The 21,484-nt window shown below is 34.4% G+C and overlaps 1 protein-coding gene across 7 annotated transcripts in view; it reads left to right on the top strand.

The window, feature by feature from the left end:
- The window catches only part of WRN (WRN RecQ like helicase), a 125,833-nt gene that overhangs the window by 100,980 nt on the left and 3,369 nt on the right, over positions 1–21,484 (top strand). For 4 of the 7 annotated variants that reach the window (XM_046648539.1, XM_046648537.1, XM_046648538.1 and 1 more), the window contains 5 exons: positions 1,474–1,588; positions 5,941–6,069; positions 8,613–8,775; positions 15,625–15,839; positions 19,041–19,172. In XM_046648539.1, coding sequence (XP_046504495.1) covers positions 1,474–1,588; positions 5,941–6,069; positions 8,613–8,775; positions 15,625–15,839; positions 19,041–19,172 — 754 coding nt within the window. The remainder of the gene's footprint in view (positions 1–1,473; positions 1,589–5,940; positions 6,070–8,612; positions 8,776–15,624; positions 15,840–19,040; positions 19,173–21,484) is intronic. The other 3 variants (XR_006886647.1, XR_006886646.1, XM_046648540.1) reach the window with 3 other exon arrangements.

Raw genomic sequence — 21,484 nt, 5'->3', positions numbered from 1 at the left:
ATAGTTTTTAGGTTTTTTATTTAAATATTCCATGTGTGTCTGCCTATGCCATCCTCCCTCTTTTTAGTGACACCATTTAGTTCAGACCATTACCCTTGGAGTATTGCAAAAGCCTCTCAACCAGTCACTCTTTCCTCGGTCTCTCTCTGTCTCATCTGATATGTGAGCACCAAATGAATCTCCTACATCGTGCACTTCTGCTTAACTAGTTTCCCATCGTGTAGCTTCTTTAGCTTCCACTTCAAGGCCCTCCGTTTGTGGACTTAAACCTACTTTTCCATCGAAGTCACGGGATCTTGAATGGCTTATCGTACCTAGATTGTTTACCATTTGTTAAAACCCTTTTGCACTTTCCATATGCTTATTTACAGTGTTGTTTCTGCCTTATAGTTTCCTCAATTCCTCAAAACTCCTGTTAAGAAATCCTTCAAGATCTAGCTTTATGATTGTTTTCTCCCTGAAGTCTTCCATGTTCTTATCAGCAAAGTAATTCCTCTCTGGAATTTATGAAGGACTTTCAAATGAAAATTCTACAAATGCGTCTATGGCATTTCCACACATGCTTTATTTATGTTTTCGTTATTATTCATGTACATGTGTTATATCTTCTAGATTTTGAACTCTGTGAATAAAGATAGTATGTTTCTCACCTCTTTGTATCTTCCAAAGCACCAAGCACAGCAACCTGTCAATTCTAGGTGGTCAATAAATATTTAGAAGGAATTATTCCAAAGAATAGTTGCCTGGTAATTGTATTCTTCTTTTATGCTTCCTTTTAAAAAATTGTTTCTGTCACTAAATTTCATCTGAGAGATGTTACTTTACTGCAGAATTTTCTAATGATACTACATAGTGCTTATATTTTACAATAACTGTTTCATTGAAAAATAAATATTCTAAGACCACACTTAAATATTCAGAGAAGATATTTAAAAGAAAAGGAGTAATCATTAGATTGGCAGCTATTTTAGAAAGAAGACATCATACAGCCTTTTGGATATTGGACACAGTAAGAAATACTGCATTAAAAGCCTAAAGTAGTTAGCAGGTTTACTGTAACAGGTAAACACTTTGTAAATAATGAATGAGACTTTATTCTGAGAGTTTCTTAGGCTCTTAGTTCTCCTCAGTTAGAGCCTCATAGTTTTTCTTTTCATATCTATAAAAATGAGATCAATAATAGAGTAAAACATGAGGTGTTAGCCTGTTTCTTTATGATTACGGCCTGTTTTCCAGTTAGTACTGTGTTTTTGGGGTGGTGGTATTTTTATTCACAGATTACTAAAACAGCAAATCTTTAAAGAGTGGAAAGCAAAGAAAAACATTATAAAACAGGATTAGCTGTATTATGCATTGTTTTTGGTTGTTGGAAAAAATATACGTTTATTGAGCATCAGTATGAAGACGAATGTCAGCTGTGTTGCTGGAGTGATAGTATTTCAGTGCTTTCTTGCCCCTTTTTTTCTATGACAGACCTACTACGGTTGAAAATGTGAAAAGGATCGACGGTGTTTCTGAAGGCAAAGCTACTATGTTGGCCCCTCTCTTGGAAGTCATCAAACATTTCAGTCAAACAAATAGTATTCAGGTAAAATACTATGGTTTGCAGGAACTTTGAGAGAATACACACATTTTTTGACCATTTCAAAACACCCTCCAAAAGCAACATTTTTTGCCTTTATTTTCATTTCCACACCAGACACTTAGAAAATGAATTCAGATTGTTTCTGCAGCAAATCAGTTATAAAAACACGTTAGTTACATAGTTCTTAAGATGATAATGAAGTAGTTGTCCATTTTTATTTCTATTACTATTTTTTCCTGTTTTGTTGAGAGGTTTCGTTTTTAAATTTGAGTGAGTACTGTATTTTAGGCTGATAAATTCTAACTTTTACTTTCAAATGTAGGTAAAAGTTAAAGCTGCAAAGTTATCCTTGCTGTTAGTTGATAAGGAAGCCCAGCCACTTTGTTTTTCTCGTTGTTTGTCGTATTCCCTAATTACCTTAGCCCTTCCACTCATGCTACCATTTGATGTTAAGTAGATTCCATGTTATTCTCTTCAGTCTTAAGAGTGTTTTCTTCATATCCTTTTATTACTTCTTGCTCCACCATAAATGACCATTTCTACAAGGATTGTTTGGATTTGCTTCTTCAGCTCCACAGGCAGACTGCACTGTCCTGTGTACTCCAGCAGAGAGGGTGAGGCAGGGTGAAGTGGTAGAGAGACCGCTGGACTCGGAGTCAGGGATCAGGATTTTGATTCTGCCATAGTTGACTTGGTGAACCCGAACGTGTTCTGTAACATCTTTGGGTCTCCATTTCCTCCCTCACACAATGAAAATGTCCTTCCCCATATCAAAGAAACAACAGATAAATCAGAAAGATAAAAGATAGGGGATGTGTATACAAAGTTGGAAGAGTTAAAAATATACAAGGCAGTATTGTTTTTATTTCTGAGAACCTTCTGTAAGCTGTGAACAGACCCATCCCACTTTAGAAAAGTCATTCTCTAACTCTCAGTAGAAAACTCTTCTGCTTTTTGTATGTAGCATTTCCCTCTTTTGATGTAGAATATCTTTGGCAACTTTAAATTTTCTTTTCATACTTTTATGCCAGACATCATGTGAAAATTTCTTATGTTTCATATTGGATATTTTAAAAACAAAGTTATAATTTCTTAACAATTTGATAAAGAATACCATACTTAACCAGTGTTAATTGACTAAGTTTCCTCTCTTTGGACTCTTGATGGTAGTATCTTCTTTCATGAATTAATAGTATTATTTAATAATGAAAGAATTATCCTGCCCAACCCCACTTCAAGAGAGGAAATTGAAGGAGGGCAAAAGATAAATGCTCCAAATAATGGATATGAAATCTTTTCAACCTCCTGGATAGAGAAAATGACTGCTAATTTCTGTGGTTAGGTATTACACCTGAACTATTCTGCAAATTCAAACTGTTTACTAAAAAAAAAAATTAATAAATGAAGGCGGTTCTGTTATTCAGTAGTTTCACTGAGCTTTTAATATATTTACTTAAAATTTTGAAGTAAAAGTTAAATACTGTCATAGTACAAATCAAAAATTACAAATATGAGAACATGAATATTAAACCCATTAAGATGGCTGTTTCAGGGCCAACCCTGTGGCCGAGTGGTTAAGTTTGCACTTTCCGCTTCAGCGGCCTGCAGTTCGATGTTTTGGATCCTGGGCGTGGACCTACACACTGCTCATCAGGCCGTGCTGTGGAGTCATCCCACACAGAAGAACTGGAAGGACTTACAGCTAGGATATACAACTATGTACTGGGCTTTGGGGAGAAAAAAAAAAGATAGCCATTTAGGAAAAGCATTTTAAAATCATTTTATAGAAATACATTTTATGAAAATTATAATTTTTTAAAATGTCCACCCCCCTCCAAAGATTAATTCATAGTTGGCAGCTACTTAGAAAAGCCTTAAAAGAGATAGACAACTATTTTTCTAATCACACTTAAAAGGTAGATTAAAACAGCACACTGTAGTCATAATGAGAACTGTAACAAACTAATTAAAAAAGTTAAAGAGGAGCCCCATCCCTTGATGAATAATATTGGTGTCATTTTGATAACATTGTTTGTCTTTGTGGTCAATTATAGTATGTATAGATGTATGAGAAAAAATATTTATGAACTCTTCTTTGGGAAAGAAATTTATTTTTGTTTCCCTATCCTGTCATTTAGGGATTTTAATCAAAAATTATATTAGTTGAATATTGGTTTACTGCTTTGGTGAGAACTATAAATGTTTCTGTTTGACTTTTTCCATGTCATATATATGATGCCTAATTTTAGAATTTGAATTATCTGACCCAAGGCAATCAAGTGTTTTCCAAACCTTTGTGGGATTTCACTTTGTATATGGAAGCATATCAGAGCTATACTCTCACATCAATGCAAAAGATAACTCCAATCAAGTAACCCTAGAGGTGGGGATTTGATGTTCTGAGCACACACCACCCCTAAATAAAACAGAGCCAGGCGGTACATGTTTCTATTTCTATTTTAAAGCTTCAGAATAGCTGTGTTTTGCAGTTTTTAGTTAAACATGCATCAGGATAGAATACATATTTTCTGGGGAAGCCTAGCTGGCCGCTCCACTGTGGCGTTTGCCGTGGTCTAGGCTGGGGGTTCAGTCCTCACCCTTGTAATCCAAAAAGTTGGTAGGTCTTGTCACAGAGTAGTTGTGTTTTGGGGAGCAGATTTGCGTTATCTTTCTCTGTGAACTTGGTTTATGTATATGCATTTGTGTGTATATATAAATGTAAGTGTAAATATTGGAATGTGAGTTCATTGTAGTGAGAATACTGGAAAAGTTTCACTTGACCCAACCAGTATGTTCCCTCCCATAGAGGAAGAAGATATAAAGGAAGCTGTCTTGTCTGAAAGTTGTTCAGCAAGCTTGGCGTACGAGGGAAATCCTGACGGTGTCTTGAGTAGCAGTCTCTCAGGAACAAAAGCAGTTTGAGCCATTCTCATGCACTACTTGCCAAGAAAACGATAATATTCAAATCTCGTTAGCCAAGATGTCTTCTCATCTGAGCACTGCTTGGGTTGGCCTTGCCTACTTTTGTCCTTCTTCCTTTCCTATTTATATGTTTCTGTAATTGACCACTCTGTTCTGTTTATCTATATAAAGCATGATTTGATTAGATTTTTGCTTATTAGAATCACCTTGAGACCATTGCTCTCACCTTAATTACTTTGCTGAGTGTTTTAGATGTTTCTAAATGCTTCAGTCACACATTTACAGATGATATTATGATTTTGTCCCATGAATCCTAAAATCCTTATGAATTTGCCAGCATAAGTCACGGTGGTCACATTTCCAAGACCTTGGTGTAGGGCTGTCCCATTGTTGCCTCCAGGTATAGACTACACTGTAATCCTGAGGAATCTGGAGTTTGATTTTAGGCATTCCTAGAAATTTAAGGCCAATTTTCACAGTGTTAAGGTCTCAGATGGAAATAACTCATTTTCATTGAATAAAAAATGTTCTTCCTTGAAAATCTAGGGGTGCTTAAAATCACCTGGAGACCTTAGGTCTTGTGTTTTCTGGCTTCTCTGTTCCCCAGCCTGCGGTTGTCCCAGGGACCTGTGAACTAATCTACAGACTCACTTTCGTTTAGGGTAGGAATGGACCAGTGTGGGTTACAATAAGCCAAGTTCTGTTGGATTTAATTCTTTTAATTTTAGTATTGGTTCTTTTGTTTTGGAAGGTAAAGTTGGCATTTTGGAGGGAAACTGTTCATATATCTGTGTGAATCATACATCATTTAGTACCATCATAACTATCATTTAGTATTTACCTTTTTTGCAGTCTTTAAAAAAATTCTAGTATTTCTTAATTAATCTTGTTTTTCAATCCCCTCCTTTTTTTCTTTTAAACATCTCTTAAGGAACCGTATTTAAGAATTTGCATAATGCTTCAAGTTTAGAACCCACAGTCTGTATGTATCTTTTTAAACTCTATATGTATACTTATGATACATTAGCAGAATTTGTGGCTGTAGTACCTAAATTTGAATACTAATTCTGTTTATTCATCCATTCAATATTCGCTTCTAGGGGATTAGGGGACTAATTTAAAGGCAGAGTGGTCCACATCATAGCTCGTTTTCTATTCCCTCTTATTAGCTAAAGGAAGGACTAGGAGTTTCTACTTCCACAGCCATGTTTGTTATTAGAAATATTTTATTAAAGACTTATTCCCTTTTTACCTTTTAAATCAATATGTAAAAAAAAAAAAAAACTTCTCTTCGAGGTCCTCATAAAAATGGAATTTTTGACTGCTCCTTAGACTATTTTTTGCCCCTCATGCTTAATGATCATATTGATATTCTATCTATCATTATATTGATAGCATTATTGATCATTTGTGCTACATTTAAAATTTTGTAGACAGACCTCTTTCCAAGTACAAAACCTCAAGAACAGCAGAAAAGTCCGGTGGTGAAAGATGAAGCACGCTCACTTTCACACTCTGTGGCCGTCACATATTCTTTATTCCAAGAAAAGAACATGTCTTTGGTGAGTGTTACTTTCAAGTGGAGAGAATTTTTAAATTCTCTCTAAACATGTGTTTTATCAGCTTTTCATTATTAAAGTTGTGACTTGGGATAGATTTCTTCTAATCCTACAATATTTTATGTTGTTTTATTTTGTATTTAATTTTAGAATATGGTGTCATTTTCTTTTTCTGCTAAGCTTGCCTCTGTCAAGTAAGAACAGCAAGAATAGTTTTACCATGATTATCTTATACGAGAGGTACTGGTAAACACAGTTATATCTTAGGGATATTAGAGCAGCCATATTTTAAGACAATTTTCTTTTTAAATTGGATTAATAGTTAAAAAACTATTAGTATATGGACTGATAAGAAATAATCTCCAAGATATATTCTTAAGTAAAAAGGGAGATGCAGAGCAGTATGAAAAATAAACATGTGAATGTTTATGTGTATATGTGATGTGCTGCACAATGCCGGTTAGGTCAATGGTGGACTCCATCTATGATGGTGGTCCCATAAGATCAGTACCATATAGGCGAGGTGTGTAGTAGGCTATACCATCTAGGTTTGTGTAAGTTCACTCTATGATGTTCGCACAATGATGAAATTGCCTAAGGATGCATTTCTCAGAATGTATCTCCATCTATATTTGCATGCTTATACATTCACATATCCTTGAGTATGTCTACAAAAATGTGCGGACTATCTCTGGAAGGACGTTAGAAATGAGTTTAAAAAAACAACAAACTTGATTTTTACTCTCTGTCCTCTAGTATTGTTCTATTTTTTTAACCATACCTAATGCTCTTTGAAAAAATCTAATTACTGTGAAAAATGGCCATACTTAATGTTTCTTCATTGTTCTGGCATAAATCCTTAAGGTTGTTGAAGTTTTCTTAATATACAAAATGGAGAGTATATCTTAATGGAATAGGGACAGAGTAATTCCAGCTAAGTTTAACTAATGTGAATTCGTATCCTCTCTGACATTAAATTGGTTTGGAACAGGCTATAGGGTCCACTGTCTGCTTTTCCTGTTCTCTGTGTCTCCATCCACTAGGCTACATTACACACTTTTTATTCTGGTTAAGGTCCAGTATAAATAAGAGTAAACAGTCCATAGCTTGTCTTCATCACTTAATAGATGTTCTAATTAGATAGTCAAATTCCTTAATTAAAAGTACAAAAGCCATTTCACGAGAAACCAGATAATTCCATTGTACTATTTTTGAAACAAATTACATGATAAATAGGAATTTTAAGTTCACTCTTTATTTAAACAGTAACTTACATGTACATGTTAAATATGCTTATCTACACATAATTTGACCATATATGGGGGTATAACTGAATATAGTTACTAAGAAAATTTGGTATAGCCTCCAAATTTTCTGAATAAAGTACATTCTAATACTCAGCCATGATAGGAGGTTTTATGTACTATGTCGCATATTCGTGGTTAAAAATGTGAAGAGTGGTGTATCTTCATTTATGCCTTTTGCTATTATTTGGTTGTGTATTATTGTGTAATATCGTGGTGTAATTATCTGTATCTCCCAGGAGTCTGAGAGAGTCTTGCTAGTTAATCACAAAGTTAAACATGCCTAAGGACTAATTAATCAGGAGCAATAATACAATTAGTTTTAGGTAATTTGATGCCTGGTATCAAATAACCCTGATGTTATGCACACATGGTGCACACTATCTAGTAGAAAAGGGTAGACATTTAATGAAAGTAATTTAAAACTTATCTTTGAAGGATGAAAATATTGCTTTAATGCTCTATTCTGTGAAAGCATCAACATTCACACGAATACAATCCAAATGCAGACTTCCAAGATGTTTTAAAAGAGAATATACTTTAGAGCTGAATGACTAAACTTTTGAGTATTTTAAGGAATGTTTTATATAGTACGTATCTTAAATAGATTTGGGGCTTCATTCATTTAAAAAGCTCCATAAATATATAACACTGTCTAAATTCACATCAAGTTCAATAGTAGGAAAATAGCCCTCGTTAAATTGTGGTTATTATCATTTTATGAGTAGAGCCAGTTTAAAACACCTATTAAAATCTTCTCAAGAACCTTTTATAGAATGCATCTGGAGCCGTATGTTATCAATAAGCATTTTGGGATTTGTCTTCTTGGAAATTCATGTAACTGAAGTACCATGTGTTATTTCAAGAATGTAGAATATTCGATTACAGTTAACTATATTTTCAAAAGGTCGTGGTAGCTATTAGACTTATATAGAGTGATTAGTCTCTGCCGCTAATAGGTTTTAAAGTGAATAATTACAGAGGGACCAGGATTAATTTCTTAGCTACGGTGAGGTGACTTTGTTTTATTCAATATAATAAGTATAAAAAGTAAAACCTGTGGAATTCTATAATGTGGGTAGTTTTAAAGAAATAGTTAAAAGGAAAATTTTAAGTGAGGGTTTAGTCCATTGTATATTTCTCAGTGAACATTTACTGCCTGAAGGTTTTGGACATTTTCTTTCCATACGGTACAGTGGGAACTTTTAAAACTCACTGGCTGTTTTGCTGCTATTTCTCTAGAAAAGCATATCTGAGAACAGGACTCTGCCTCTCACAGCAGTTGGCGCACACTTACTCCAAGCGCTGAAAGCCGGCTACCCACTCGACATGGAGCGAGCAGGCCTGACTCCAGAGACTCACAAGATTATTGCTGATGTCATCCGAAACCCTCCCGTCAACTCAGGTGATAACCGTGACCCTCTCAGAAGCCTTGGTGACTCGACTCATTGAAGCCAGGCAAAGTAAACAAGCCATCTGCTGTTTTCACTTTAACAGCATTAACCCTTCATGCTACTATGAAAATTTGACTTTTGTCATACTTTTTATTGTTTTAGAAAAACAATCTTTCTTCCCATTATTGCTCAGAGAAAAGTGTGCCTCTTAAGAATTCTTGTTTTGCTTTTCAGCTTCAGATTACAACTTCCACACCCATCTCAAAACAGTGCACTTTCATCCTTTCCTAATTTTTACTTCATCGTTTGAATTCAACACGTGTTTTTTTCCATATTCATTCCCCATAGCTTACGGACTCCTAGTTTTCCCCTAAATCTTTCTGATTCCTTGTCATTGATTTCATGTAAGTAGCCTTTCTTAAGCAATAGAGTCAGTGGTATCAGTCACTGTGACATTGAAGGGATGGACCAAGTTCTCTAGGTGCCTTGTAGAAGGGTTTCCTCTTGTCTCTTTGCTGCAGAACCTCAACTGTGCTTGTGGAAATTGAGCCCCCGTGCTTGCCCCGCAGAATTTTTTTTTCTTTTTTTGAGGAAGATTAGCCCTGAGCTAACATCCACCACCAATCCTCCTCTTTTTGCTGAGGAAGAGTGGCCCTGAGCTAACATCCGTGCCCATCTTCCTCTGCTTTATATGTGGGACGGCTGCGGCAGCATGGCTTGACAAGCAGTGTGTACGGGGGTCTGCACCCCGGATCTGAACTGGTGAACCCTGGGCCGCTGAAGTGGAACGTGCAAACATAACTGCTGTGCCACTTGGCCGGCTCTCAGAGCTTTTTAAAATAAGCCTGTTTTTAAATTAGGATCCATTTTTTACAGATATAGATGAGGTACATTAGAAGATTTTTCTCCCCAGATGTACAAATAAACTGGGTGTGTTATAACTCAATAAACCTGATAAATTTTTTCAGACTGTTAGGACAGGGCAGTGGACATACAAAAAAAAAACCTTATCTCCAAAGCTGCAGTGCAAATAATTCAATTTTTTATTACCTCAAATTCTTTCCCACTTGAGAACAACTATATGATTCCCCCTAAAAATTTGGAAATGAGGGAAATAAGATCACCCTCTGAAAGTGTCATCGGTACTATACTTAATTGATCTGAACAAGATATTCAAGTCATCTTAAAAGTCAGCGTGAATTCTAGCCTTGAGCACAACTTGACTGAAAAGTCTGAAGAAAGAACGCCTCCATCACTTGCATTAACCTGCTGTGGAAGCCCAGGAGAGAGACAGGCGAGCTTGGGCAGTGGTCCTCTAAGTTAGTTTCCGGGAACTAAAGTTTTTCTGTTTCTATACCATGTTATGGTTGTACTGCCAACTATTTAAAAGAAGGAAATATGCAATTTATAGTCCTGACCAGTAAGACTTCAAGGATATTAAGGGCCTGTTGATAAGTTTTGTCAAGATCTTATTTGAGGAAGACGCCCTAACAACTATTTCTGCTTCTATGTCAGTTCTTACCTTTCTGGTTATAATTTGATTTCCCACCTAGATCTGTCTATAGGGTAAGTATGCACTAGTCATGCTAATCTGGGTAGTTATCTTTGTGATAATTGTGAATTCATCATTGTAAATTAATGAATCGGCATTTTCTGAAATTGGTCAATGTGGATCTATTAAGGTTAAATTAGATTTCTAAATCTGAAAACCTGAGGACCAAATCCTGGATTGTGATGAAATAGCGAAGATATCTCGGCTGTCAGTCATCTTATGAGAAAGATAGCCATCTTTCCTGGTCCCATTCCAGTCTTTCTAACTGCAGCAGTCATTGTCCTAGAAATTAAGGCAGAGGAAGGAAACAGTAACTACTTCATAGGAGTAGAATTGTGATCGTATAAAACCTCTTTCTCCAATGCAAAATGAATTAGTGTTTTAGGGAAACTCAAAGACTCAGATGTCTTCTTGATTTTAATACTCTAGAATTATTTTTTCCTCTATATATGTATTATCTCTCAGGACTTAGAGATATATATGTCTTTTGATGTGCTGTTGGATAGTAGACAGTATTCTCTGAAAGAATTTGTGCAGTTTTAAAAAATTTTTTTCCTATTAACAGTCGTATTTGCTATCATTGGCTGCCTGTCTTCAATCATGAAGACTGATGAATGGTGTTAGCCTGGTCAGTAAGACCAAAGGCTCTGGTGACAGCTGACTGTTTCAGGTCTTGCTTCTACTGTTTCAGAGCTGTGTGGCTTAGGTGAAGTACTCAGTCTCCCTAAGCCTCAGTTTCCTCATCTCTAAAACAGAGGGATACTATTGCCTCTCTCACAGAATTGTGAGAAACACTTAGAGACTGCACAGAATGCTCTGGCACTTGGTGTGTGTTGTATAACTGGTGGTGGTGGCGGTGGTGGTGAATGTGACGATGATGATTGAAGAAGTAGATGGTAAGATCTTGTGGCTTCTTTAAAATGCCTCTACATGTGGTGACTTTTGTACTCTATCCTTTTAGTAGCTAATTAAGAAAATATGAAGTTAATAAAAAGTATACCAGAAGGGAGATTTCAAAACAGTATTTTATAGAAACATACAGGTGTAGGTTTAATAATTCAGGCAGGTTTTAATTATCTCTTTCTTTTTCGAGTACTAAAGAATTCTTGGGCAAATATTCTTGAATGACATAAAATGGATGTTCCAATTTCAGTTCTTATTGGCAGGAGAAAATGGTAGAGGAAGATTTAAGATTCTATTATTCAACCATGTATTGACAACGTATACTTTCTTTGGCCATGGCGAACATTTGAGGTGCTGCTAATTTGCTTTCTAAATCATATTGTTGTAAAGTTATAGAATTGTAGAGTTGGAAAGGAAATTGGAATTCATTAAATTTCCCTTTCCTACTCCAACCCTGTTTCAGAAATAGGAATCTGAGGCCTAGAGAGTGGCAGATTGTTTTAATGTCATGTCAGGGTTAATGTGACTGAGCAAGTTTTTCTTTTTACTATACATGTTAAAGTTGTAATGCCAACTATGTAAAACAAAGAAATATGCAATTTCTAATCCTAATACAGGATTTGGGTTTATAAGGCTCTAATTGATGAGTAAAATAAAGGTACTTAATTATATTCAGTTTAGTATCTTTATATACCTAGTATCTTTAAATATTTTCTAGATGTCTAGAACCCTCCATGTTCTGAGTTTAGCAATTTCAATTTCTGATGTTAGATAACTTTTTAAGTTGAGATACTAAAATCAAGCAGAATATATAATGAAAAATTCCCTATTTATAATTGCACAACCTGATTCAGTAAATATCAGGGAGGTGAGAAAATATTTGTAATCAATAGTGACTAAAGCATTAGTTAAAACATTTGTCTTTACCACTGTACACTGAGTATAACAAATAAATTTTCATTCAGAAATAAATATTAAATTGAAATTCCAAAGAACAATAGAAAACACTTTTAAATATGCTTATTAAACACATTTCATCTTTCTGTCAATACGCTGTGTGTAGGTTGTACATATAATATGAAAAGATAAATTATTTTAGTTTACTTCCAAAACCAAAATTGAGGAAGTTAAGGTGTGAGCACTATGAGCTCTTTTATTTCTTTTGATTGTACATTTATAGTCTGTAAGAAATTATTTATTGATGTTAAATTTTACTTTTGAATTCTTATTTTTCCTTGATAAAATATGATTTGTTCTCTTACTGTAGAAAACATTGTTGAATTATAAATTATAATAAGAAGTGAAGATATACATGCTACATTAATGGTTCAGATATGTTATTTTCATCTTTTATTTAACTATAGCCATATCACATAATTCGGTGTTTTAATGAACAAGTTTGATTGACATTTAAATTTTGCACAATCCTGAATTGAGAATTTTCTATCTTTTATTATGACATAAGCTTATACCAAAGAATAGAGTATTTGTGAACTGAGAAATCATATCTATTATTTTCATGCTATCTTATTTATTAAGTAGCTTTTTTCTTCGTAACTTAATATTTAAAGGAATTCTGTACCTTTTTATTCTTTTAGTTTTTCCATGTTTATAAAATTTTAAGCTTTTTCTTTTACGGAGTTGAGATTCTAACTGTGCTTAATTATACATTAAGCAAGGCATTTAATTGAGGCTCCTGGATAATATTTTGAGTAATTTCATTCTCCCATTCTTTATGTGCATGTAAGTGGAAAATTAAGGGTGGTTTCCAAGGGACCTGCCACAACAGTGAAGGTAACATGATCTCTTAAAGCGCTGGAGGAGTGCCGCCGGTGTTCATTATTTTATTCTCCAGGAGATATTTCCAGCACTAACTTGCCTGGAAAGTTAGAACAGAATAAGATGCCCCTTTAAAGCTAGATGCCACTTCTTTGCATATATTTATTGTAGGATGACTTTAAGATAAAAACATAAAGGGTACTTATAGAAATGTGTAAGTAAACATATGAATTTTCTAATTATATCTAGATATTATACTCTAATTACAGTATAACTTTATACATTTATTAAATCATTAACTGTGGCTTAAAACCTTAGGCAAATGTTTATACATCATAATTTTATAAAAAGAAAACATTCTCATTTTAGAAATAGCTTGTATCAAGTGGAATAAAATATCTCATTTTTTCTTTTCAAAATAATTCATTTAGCCCACGATGCTATGATAGTTCAAGATTCTCTGGATGTTCTCCCAAAAATTGGTTTATAAATTCTACATTTACAGTATGGTGAAATTAAGGATGTATAGTTTATTTGTCCAATATTTAAATACCTACAAGAAGAAAATGAATTCAATACAGTAGTATTGGTTGGCTAGAGTACGGGGAAATTTGTACGGATTTTCTACAGCAGCACTATCCAAAAAGAAATATGGTGTGAACCACATACACAATTTTAAATTTTCTTGTAGCCATATTAAAAAAGTAAAAATAAACAGATAATTTTATTTTGTAAAGTTTTATAAAAAATAATTAATTTTAATGATCTAATTTGATTAACCCTATATATTAAAAATGTTATTTCAACATATAATCAATATAAAAATTATTCGTAAGATAACTTTATGTATTAATTTTTTGAACTAAGCCTTTGAAATCAAGTGTGCGTTTTAGGTTTACAGTGTATCTCAATTCTGATGCTAAATTTTAATTTGAAATACTTGATCTGTATTTAGCTTTCATAAAATTTACAATTGAATAAAGTAGATGAAGACACCAAATTTGTTCCAAACATACTTAAAAATTTTCTGATAACCGAATCAAGTATCAGTTTTAAATTAATTAGAATTACTTAAAATTAAGAACTGAGTTCCTCAGCCACACTAGCCACATTTCAAGTGCTCAGTAGCTGCTTGTGGTTAGTGGTTGTTGTATCAGACAGCACAGTTATCGAGGTATATGTATCAAAATATAAAATGTGTCTAATCTTTGAACTAGCAATCTCACTTCTGGGAATCTAGCAATGTGGAAAGATATATATGATATGTTCATTAGAAAAATTTTTTGAAAGAAAAATTGAAGATAAATGGGGCTGGCCCTGTGGCCTAGTGGTTAAGTTTGGCATCGTCTGTTTTCATTTGAAAACAAATGAAAGGGAGCTCAAAGTAAACTCTGATAGACACATACAGCAGAAAACTCTTGGGCCATTAAAAAATGATGAAGTAGTAAAATTGGTGGAATTTCAGTGGTAATGACCAAGGGACAAATAAAACTTTAGTTTGGTTGATAGATATGATAGTCACATTGCTGATTTTATTACATTTAGAGAGGTGATCTTATCTTTCCAAGATTTTGATTAGCATCAGTTTTACATTTTAAAACTTTAAAGTTAGAGTACAGGCTAAATAAATTAAGTAACCCCTGTCCTGGTTTCTGTTAGCTGTGTAACCTTCTCTGCCTGGCTGTTGTTTTGTTGTTGTTTTTTTTTAACTGCGGTTTTTTGGAGAAGTCCTGGAGGAGCAAGATAAGGTCTTTGGAAGAAAGGAGAATGTAAACCTGGAAACTGCAATAATTTAAAGACCACCTTTTCATGGTGGCATTTAAAAATACTCAGTTTTTGATTTTGAATTTGAATTGTGTGTCAGAAATGTTTGATACTAGTTTTATAAATTACATGAAGATGAGTGAATAGGTTCTAAGATGCTTGGTTTTACCGTACTCTACAGAACTGCAGATGAATGTGATGTTGGAAGGAAGTACCTGAAACATGAATAGTGGTCTGTGGGAGATGGCTCCATGATTTGTAAAAGGTGGGAAGAGACTGACGCAGTCTGATTCAGTTCCATTGAGTTAGAAAAATTAAAAATTCCCTGATTCTGAAAATAAGATATATCTTTCCCAGAAAACTCATTTAGTTAATATGCATTTTAAATGATTGATGTATTTTGTAATGCTACAATATCCATTGAAAGAGTCCTTTTTATTAGCGTCTTATTTACAAGTATTATTAGCTTCTATTTTAAGAATAAATTATCGTCAAAAAATTAACTTCTTATTGATATTAGGAATTTGAAGCATAATTCCTTTAGAAACAATTCTGTGAATGGTGGTTTTGATTCTTAGGGCAGCCCACAAAAGATAGTTTGAAACAGAATTTATGCAGAGTCGATGGCACTGGCTTGTCTTTGGGTTTTGGAGGCAGTGGGTGCAGGTGGGGCAGGAGGAATGAGGGGGCACGTTTTACTCCATTTTTGTTCTCTAGGGCTATCGGCATTTGAAAGAGGGACATTTTCTTTGGCCACTTTTCTCCTCTTTTTCTACAAAATATTTCACCATTTCCAGCTCATAGGTTTTCTAAAATAGTCTATGTAGTTTATTTTTAAATCTTATTTTTTCATCCTTTACAGATATCAATAAAACTAAACTAATTAGAATGTTTGTTCCTGAAAACATTGACACATACCTTATCTACATGGCAATTGAGATCCTGAGAAAAGATTGTGACAACAGACTGTTATGCCAGCCTTCATGTGATTCCAATAAAAAGAGATGTTTCCCCAACTCTGAAGACAGCTGTTCACGTTCGAAGAGAAGCAAGGACGAAGTAGGCACTAATACCAAGGTGTTAATTATATGTAGAATTTTCATGAAGTGTCAGTTTGTTCAATCTGCAGATTCTAATAATGCTGTATTTTTGAAACTATTATAAATTCTGATATAAGGTGATTTTTTTTATCTGTGTGCTGTATTTCCTTTGCTTTTCATAAATCTGATCTGAGAAAAGTGATGTTTTAAACGACAGAAAAGGGAATGTGGTCCATCTATTTAGCTTATTGTGTGGAATGTCAGCTTAAATTTTACCTCTACCTTATATTGGCTATATAGCCTGGAAATTCTCTTTCTTTCATGGGTATAGTTAATATTGGCTTTAAGCATATGGCACTTTATGTGGTTAATGAAAATGAAAACAAATTCTATTACAAATACCCCCCAAACTGATTTGTCTGTCGTTCTGTCATTCCTCATGCTCTGTTCCTGTTATATTGGATATCGCAGGTACAAGGATAATTGTTGCTTATGGACCTGAGCATATCCCGATGAACTTTTTGCATGATTGGAGAAAGACCATGATTCAGTATTATTTTAGATGGTACAATTTACTGAAATCAAATGCTTTGGAAATTATTGCTTTGTGCAGTGAAAGATAAATAGTAATCAGAAAATAACTTTTTTGACAATGTGACTCTATTAAATGATTGTATAAAGTTGAAAATTTGACCTTCAGTATCTTCCAGGTCCAAAATTACATGACTCCATGATGAAAACTGTGAAAACTAATAATTAACTAAAAAATTATTTTAGTTCCTAGATGATAAATTGAGCATGGTAGTAGGTGGTTGCTGATATTTATGTTAGAGAATTAGGGACTCCATTTCAGTTCTGAGGTCATCTTTGTAGGATTTCCAACAATTAAACTTCTTTTCTCAGTAGCTTAAAAACAAAGGAATTGGTCTTTTAAAATTCTGTACCTCAGGTTTATATACAGTTATGTCCTAGATAACCTTATGTAATTGACTTAATTGGAATTCTTTACGTTATTTTGACAATTGAACTAGCTGTAAGAAAGGCATTAAATAAAATATATGTGGGTGGTGTTAGTGAAATGTGGCTTCTATTCTCAACCTTTTATTTCTGAAATCTATATCAGGTACCTAAAACCTTATTTTTTCCCAACTTCTACCCTTCAATACATGAAAAGGAGTAACTTGTTATTTTTTGTGAATATCGAAGCATATTTGTAGTAAAATATTATTTTAACCACATATTAGCATTTTTGCTTTTCCCCTATTGATATAGCATGAGATACTGACAACAGAGTGGGATTTTGGGGGGGTGGGAGGTGGAAATCATACTAAGCCTACTGGATTTAGCCCTTTCCCTCCCCCATTTAAGGGAACAAGGATATTTGGCCTGGGAAGTAGATTAAGAGGTGAACGAGCCAGCCAAACTATTTTTCCTACATCTGCCTCCCAGTATAGAAAGCTCTTCTGAATATTGTAGAGTCTGTTGGAGGCCTAGTTTCAGGATCTTGCATATGTTAACATTCGTCTTCTCTACTGACCTGGGTTGTATCCCTTAGTCTATTTCATTTTATAATTATGAGGTTTCTGAAAAATGTCAGAGCCAGTTCTTTTTATTCGTTGATGCACTGTTGGTTTACATCTATTGTGATGGCTATTGAGCTAGAAGCTCAGTCATGCCTATGTTTATTGGAGGAAGATTATCTCTTGATTATTGGTAGTTCTGATTCAATATACATAGGTACACAGTGAGTTCTTTAAATATGTAGTTTTTTAAAATTTCTGGAAAGTTTTCTTATAGTTTTAAAAATTTTATTTCAGAAAAATTTTCTTAAATTTTACTTTTTAATATTTTTTCCCATTGCTTTGTATTTCTTCTTCAGGGGCTCCTACTATCTCTATGTTGGGTCTTCTTTACCTCCCTTCAGTTTTTGTCACTGCTTGTGAATTCCTTTTAGTTCTTTGTTTCTTTTTAATTTAAAATTGTTTTCTTCTTTTTCACCTTTCCAGTTCTCTTTGGACATAATCTGTTGTATTTATTACTGTGTTTCTTGTAATTTAGTATTCACTTCTGTAGTTTTTTTCTTTTATTTCTAATTCTTTCCTGAACCTTCCCCCTCAGTTTTGAATTTTTCTGATTTCGATGTATGATGTTCTATCCTTGCTTTGAATCATTTTCTCAATGTTTTTCAGCTCATTGTGAGAGATTACAGTTTTATTCTGTATCTCAGCAAGTCTTTCTGGTGTCTAGGATTTGACTTTGGTAATCTCTCTTGCTCATTTTCATGTGAAATTAGTTTTCTGGCACTTTCAAAAGAAGGCATGGTTCAGGATAGTTTTTCCAACTTCACAGAGCTTGTTCTCCTTTTTTGTGTGTGTAATGTTCAAAATATGGAAACTTGGTTTATGAGACATACTCCTTTGCCACTGGGGTTTCTTTCCCATTGTCTCTGTTACACCCGACCTGCTTGATTCTGGTTTGACTCCAGCAGTTCCCCTGAGTGTGGGCCCTTCTCTGGGCCCCTCTCCTGGAAGGCAGCGTCAGCTGGTCAGGAGAGTTCCTGAAGCCAGCTGCTTCAGCCCCTCAGGCACTGCTATGGACACCTTTCAGTCACCTGCTATTGCACTTTCAGCTGCTGTTCTCGTGTTAATCTGTTCTGCTTTCCAGTGTACTGTGGGCTGCTCTGGGGTTCTCCTGTGCCCGCACCTCACTGCTTCCCTCTGCTTTCTCCCATGCAGGTCTTGTGGCTGTTGGTGGTTTGTCTTCAGGTGTTTATACTTTGGGTTTCCCGAGGATACCTTTAGTTTCATTGTAAATGTAGATGATGAATTTCTGCTGTTGCTATCTTGTTCTCTCTGTTTTAATGCTGGGATTCAGAGAAATTAAAAAGTTATGCTGTTGCTGCAACCATCTTCCCAAAATCTTCTCCTCCTATATCACTTTTTTCCTTTTTCCTTTCCTTGACTGCCTGAGAGAGAAAGAGAGTGATATGTCCTGCCCTGCTACTGAGTTTAATTATAAATTAAAATAGACAATATTATTTATTAACTATTTTAAGATACTTAGAAAAAATGTCTTATAGGTAATATTATTATAATCATTGTTGAAATTCAGTATTTCAGAATAATAAGAATTTTCTTAAGCTTTGCTTTTTTAGGCATAGTTTTTGGGGCTTTTTTTGCTAAGAAAATAGTAACCATTTTTTGCTGTAACTATTTTGTATTCCATAAAAATGTTAAAGGTTGATGGAAAACATCCTTGTGATTTTTCACCAAAAGATAAGAGTCGCGGAAATTCACTGAGACTGACATCTTGGAATCAGCCATCCAGCGATCCAGAAATAGAAGATCTTTTTACAGACTCTCATCCACAGGTAAATTGATTTAATAAAATAGTTTTCATGACATGTACATCAGACTTGATAACTAATGTTTAGATTTATCTTAGTTTCAGATAAAATTAAATTGTGAATATAACGTACATATTTCTTTATTTGCTTACATACATATGCACACATGTAACCAGAAATGAGTTAATGGTTTGTATTCTCAATGATAATAGTTTGTTAATAGAATTCGGAGTATCAAAAAGGTGTAAGTACCCTCTTAAAATTTTATTATGGTTTCTGGGAACTTTTGTCTTCTACTGATGAAAGAAGTAGTCACGGAAAGGCATTTCCGTCAGGTGACTTAGACGTCATAATTAAAGTCTCTCCAGATACTTATTGTTGAGACTTAAAAGATACACTCAGTGTAAGTAAGCATTTTTCCCCTTTCTCAATGAAATAAGATCATTCTTATAATTATAAGCGCTGAAGATCATATTCTGTAGAAATGTTATAGAAGATAAAAGACTTTAAGTGACATTAGGTACCAATTAATGAGTGCCACACATAAGTCAGAATTTGTTTTGATATTTTGCATATATTCTCACTTAACTCTCCAAATAATCCAGGGTTGTTAGGTATCATTGTTCTCATTTTCTGTGTGAAAAAGTTGACACTTGAATAATATTCATAAGGTCATACATTTAACAAGTGACTTAATTAGGTCTGAAACCTGGTTTTGTCTGGTTTCAGAGTCCTTGCTGCTTCTGTGGTGTTCAGCTACGACAAGACTTGGGCTTTTTCCCTCTCTTCTGTTATGGTTCAGATGCATGCTCTGTTTTACATTTGGCTTTGTTATAATCTTCACTGGTTTCTCTCCTCCCAGTGCACTCAGCTTCAAACTCTAATTGCAACCAACTGTAGTTGTCTGTGACTATAAGGGATTTTGATATTAAGATCTTTTGGGAAGAATAAATATTCCGGGGCCAATTTTATCTCTGCCCAACCCTTTTCTGTGTCACTTTATATCCCCAATATTTATTGTTTCTAGGTCAAATGTTGTAGTATCTTACAGCGAGTAAAAATCTCATCTGTTCTCCTGGTCTTCTCTTCCCTGTGAAGAAACAGGTACCCAGAAGAAAAGTTGCTATCTCGGCCCAGTTTTTTCTTTAGCTTTTACTGATGCGTGAATAGCCCTTTCTCCTACACTGGATTTCTTTAATTAAGCTAGAACAGCTAACAGTTTTTACCATTTTTTAATATAAAGTTTTGCAGTTTTCTGCCAAAGATCTTCTACTTTTTTCCCCATCCTTAAATATTTTGAAACCGTTTTTAAACGTAGAAAACATAATAAAATATAGCAAGCAGTTGGTGAATAATATATGGATATAGGCGTCATTCTTGAAATGGAATGAATTATGTTTTTGTTCCTTAAGCTAACAGAAACATTGTAACTTGGATGAGGCTACCTTATAAAGTCCTTCAAATAGTTCCAATAACTGAATTAACCCTGCCAGATTCCAAGGTGGATGCGTATTAGAATAGTTTCTCTGTCATGTTTGAGGATCTAGTGCTCAAACTGAGATAACACACATTAATACCATTTTAGGCTTGTGGAACACTTACCTGCTTAAAAGTGATTTATTTTTTTCATGTGCAGGTCGTATAGTACACAACCACTGCTTTTGGGTTCTTAAAAAAATGGTTTATCAGGGACATTTATCTTAGGGTTCTGAGGGCTTATTTGATGCGTGAGATCCCTAAAATTGTGCAAAGTATTGTGCATGTGTTCGTTTGTCTTTTTTTCTCTGAAGTGGATCTCTATAGTTGTTAGCAGATTCTCAAAAGAGTGAGACAAAAAACAATTGTTTTTCATTTATTCAGCGGATTTTTTTTGAGTATCTGCTGTTTCAGCGACTCTGCAAGGTGCTGATGATGAGTGAACCACTTTTTTAGTCTGTTTACTATTGTAGATGTAGAAGTTACTTTTTCAAATGCCTAATAGCACTCCCTGTGTGTGTGTGTGTGTGTGTGTACACTCGTGTGCATACATCTTCAGGCACATACCTTCCTCTGAATGTTAAATTCACCATTTTGGTCAACCCAAAGCCAATACTCAATGGGACATAGATCTAAAATAACATTCAGTTCTTTCCTTCCCAAATGAGTGTGTCTCTACACTTGAGTGTCTGAGAGTAGATAATAGGATAACAAGTAATTGCCTACAGAAATGATACAGGGATTTTGTCTCTTTTATTTACTTCTTAATCCAAAAATAAATTTTATTTTGTCAAGGAAAGAGTGGTGGGTGTATATTCAGTGACCTGTATTACTTTTTGTAACTGCCACATATTTTTAAC

The sequence above is a fragment of the Equus quagga genome, chromosome 22 (genome assembly GCF_021613505.1).
Source record: "Equus quagga isolate Etosha38 chromosome 22, UCLA_HA_Equagga_1.0, whole genome shotgun sequence".
Lineage (NCBI taxonomy): Eukaryota > Metazoa > Chordata > Mammalia > Perissodactyla > Equidae > Equus > Equus quagga.
Note: the sequence above shows the minus strand (reverse complement) of the source record. Positions and strands in the feature narration are given on the sequence as shown.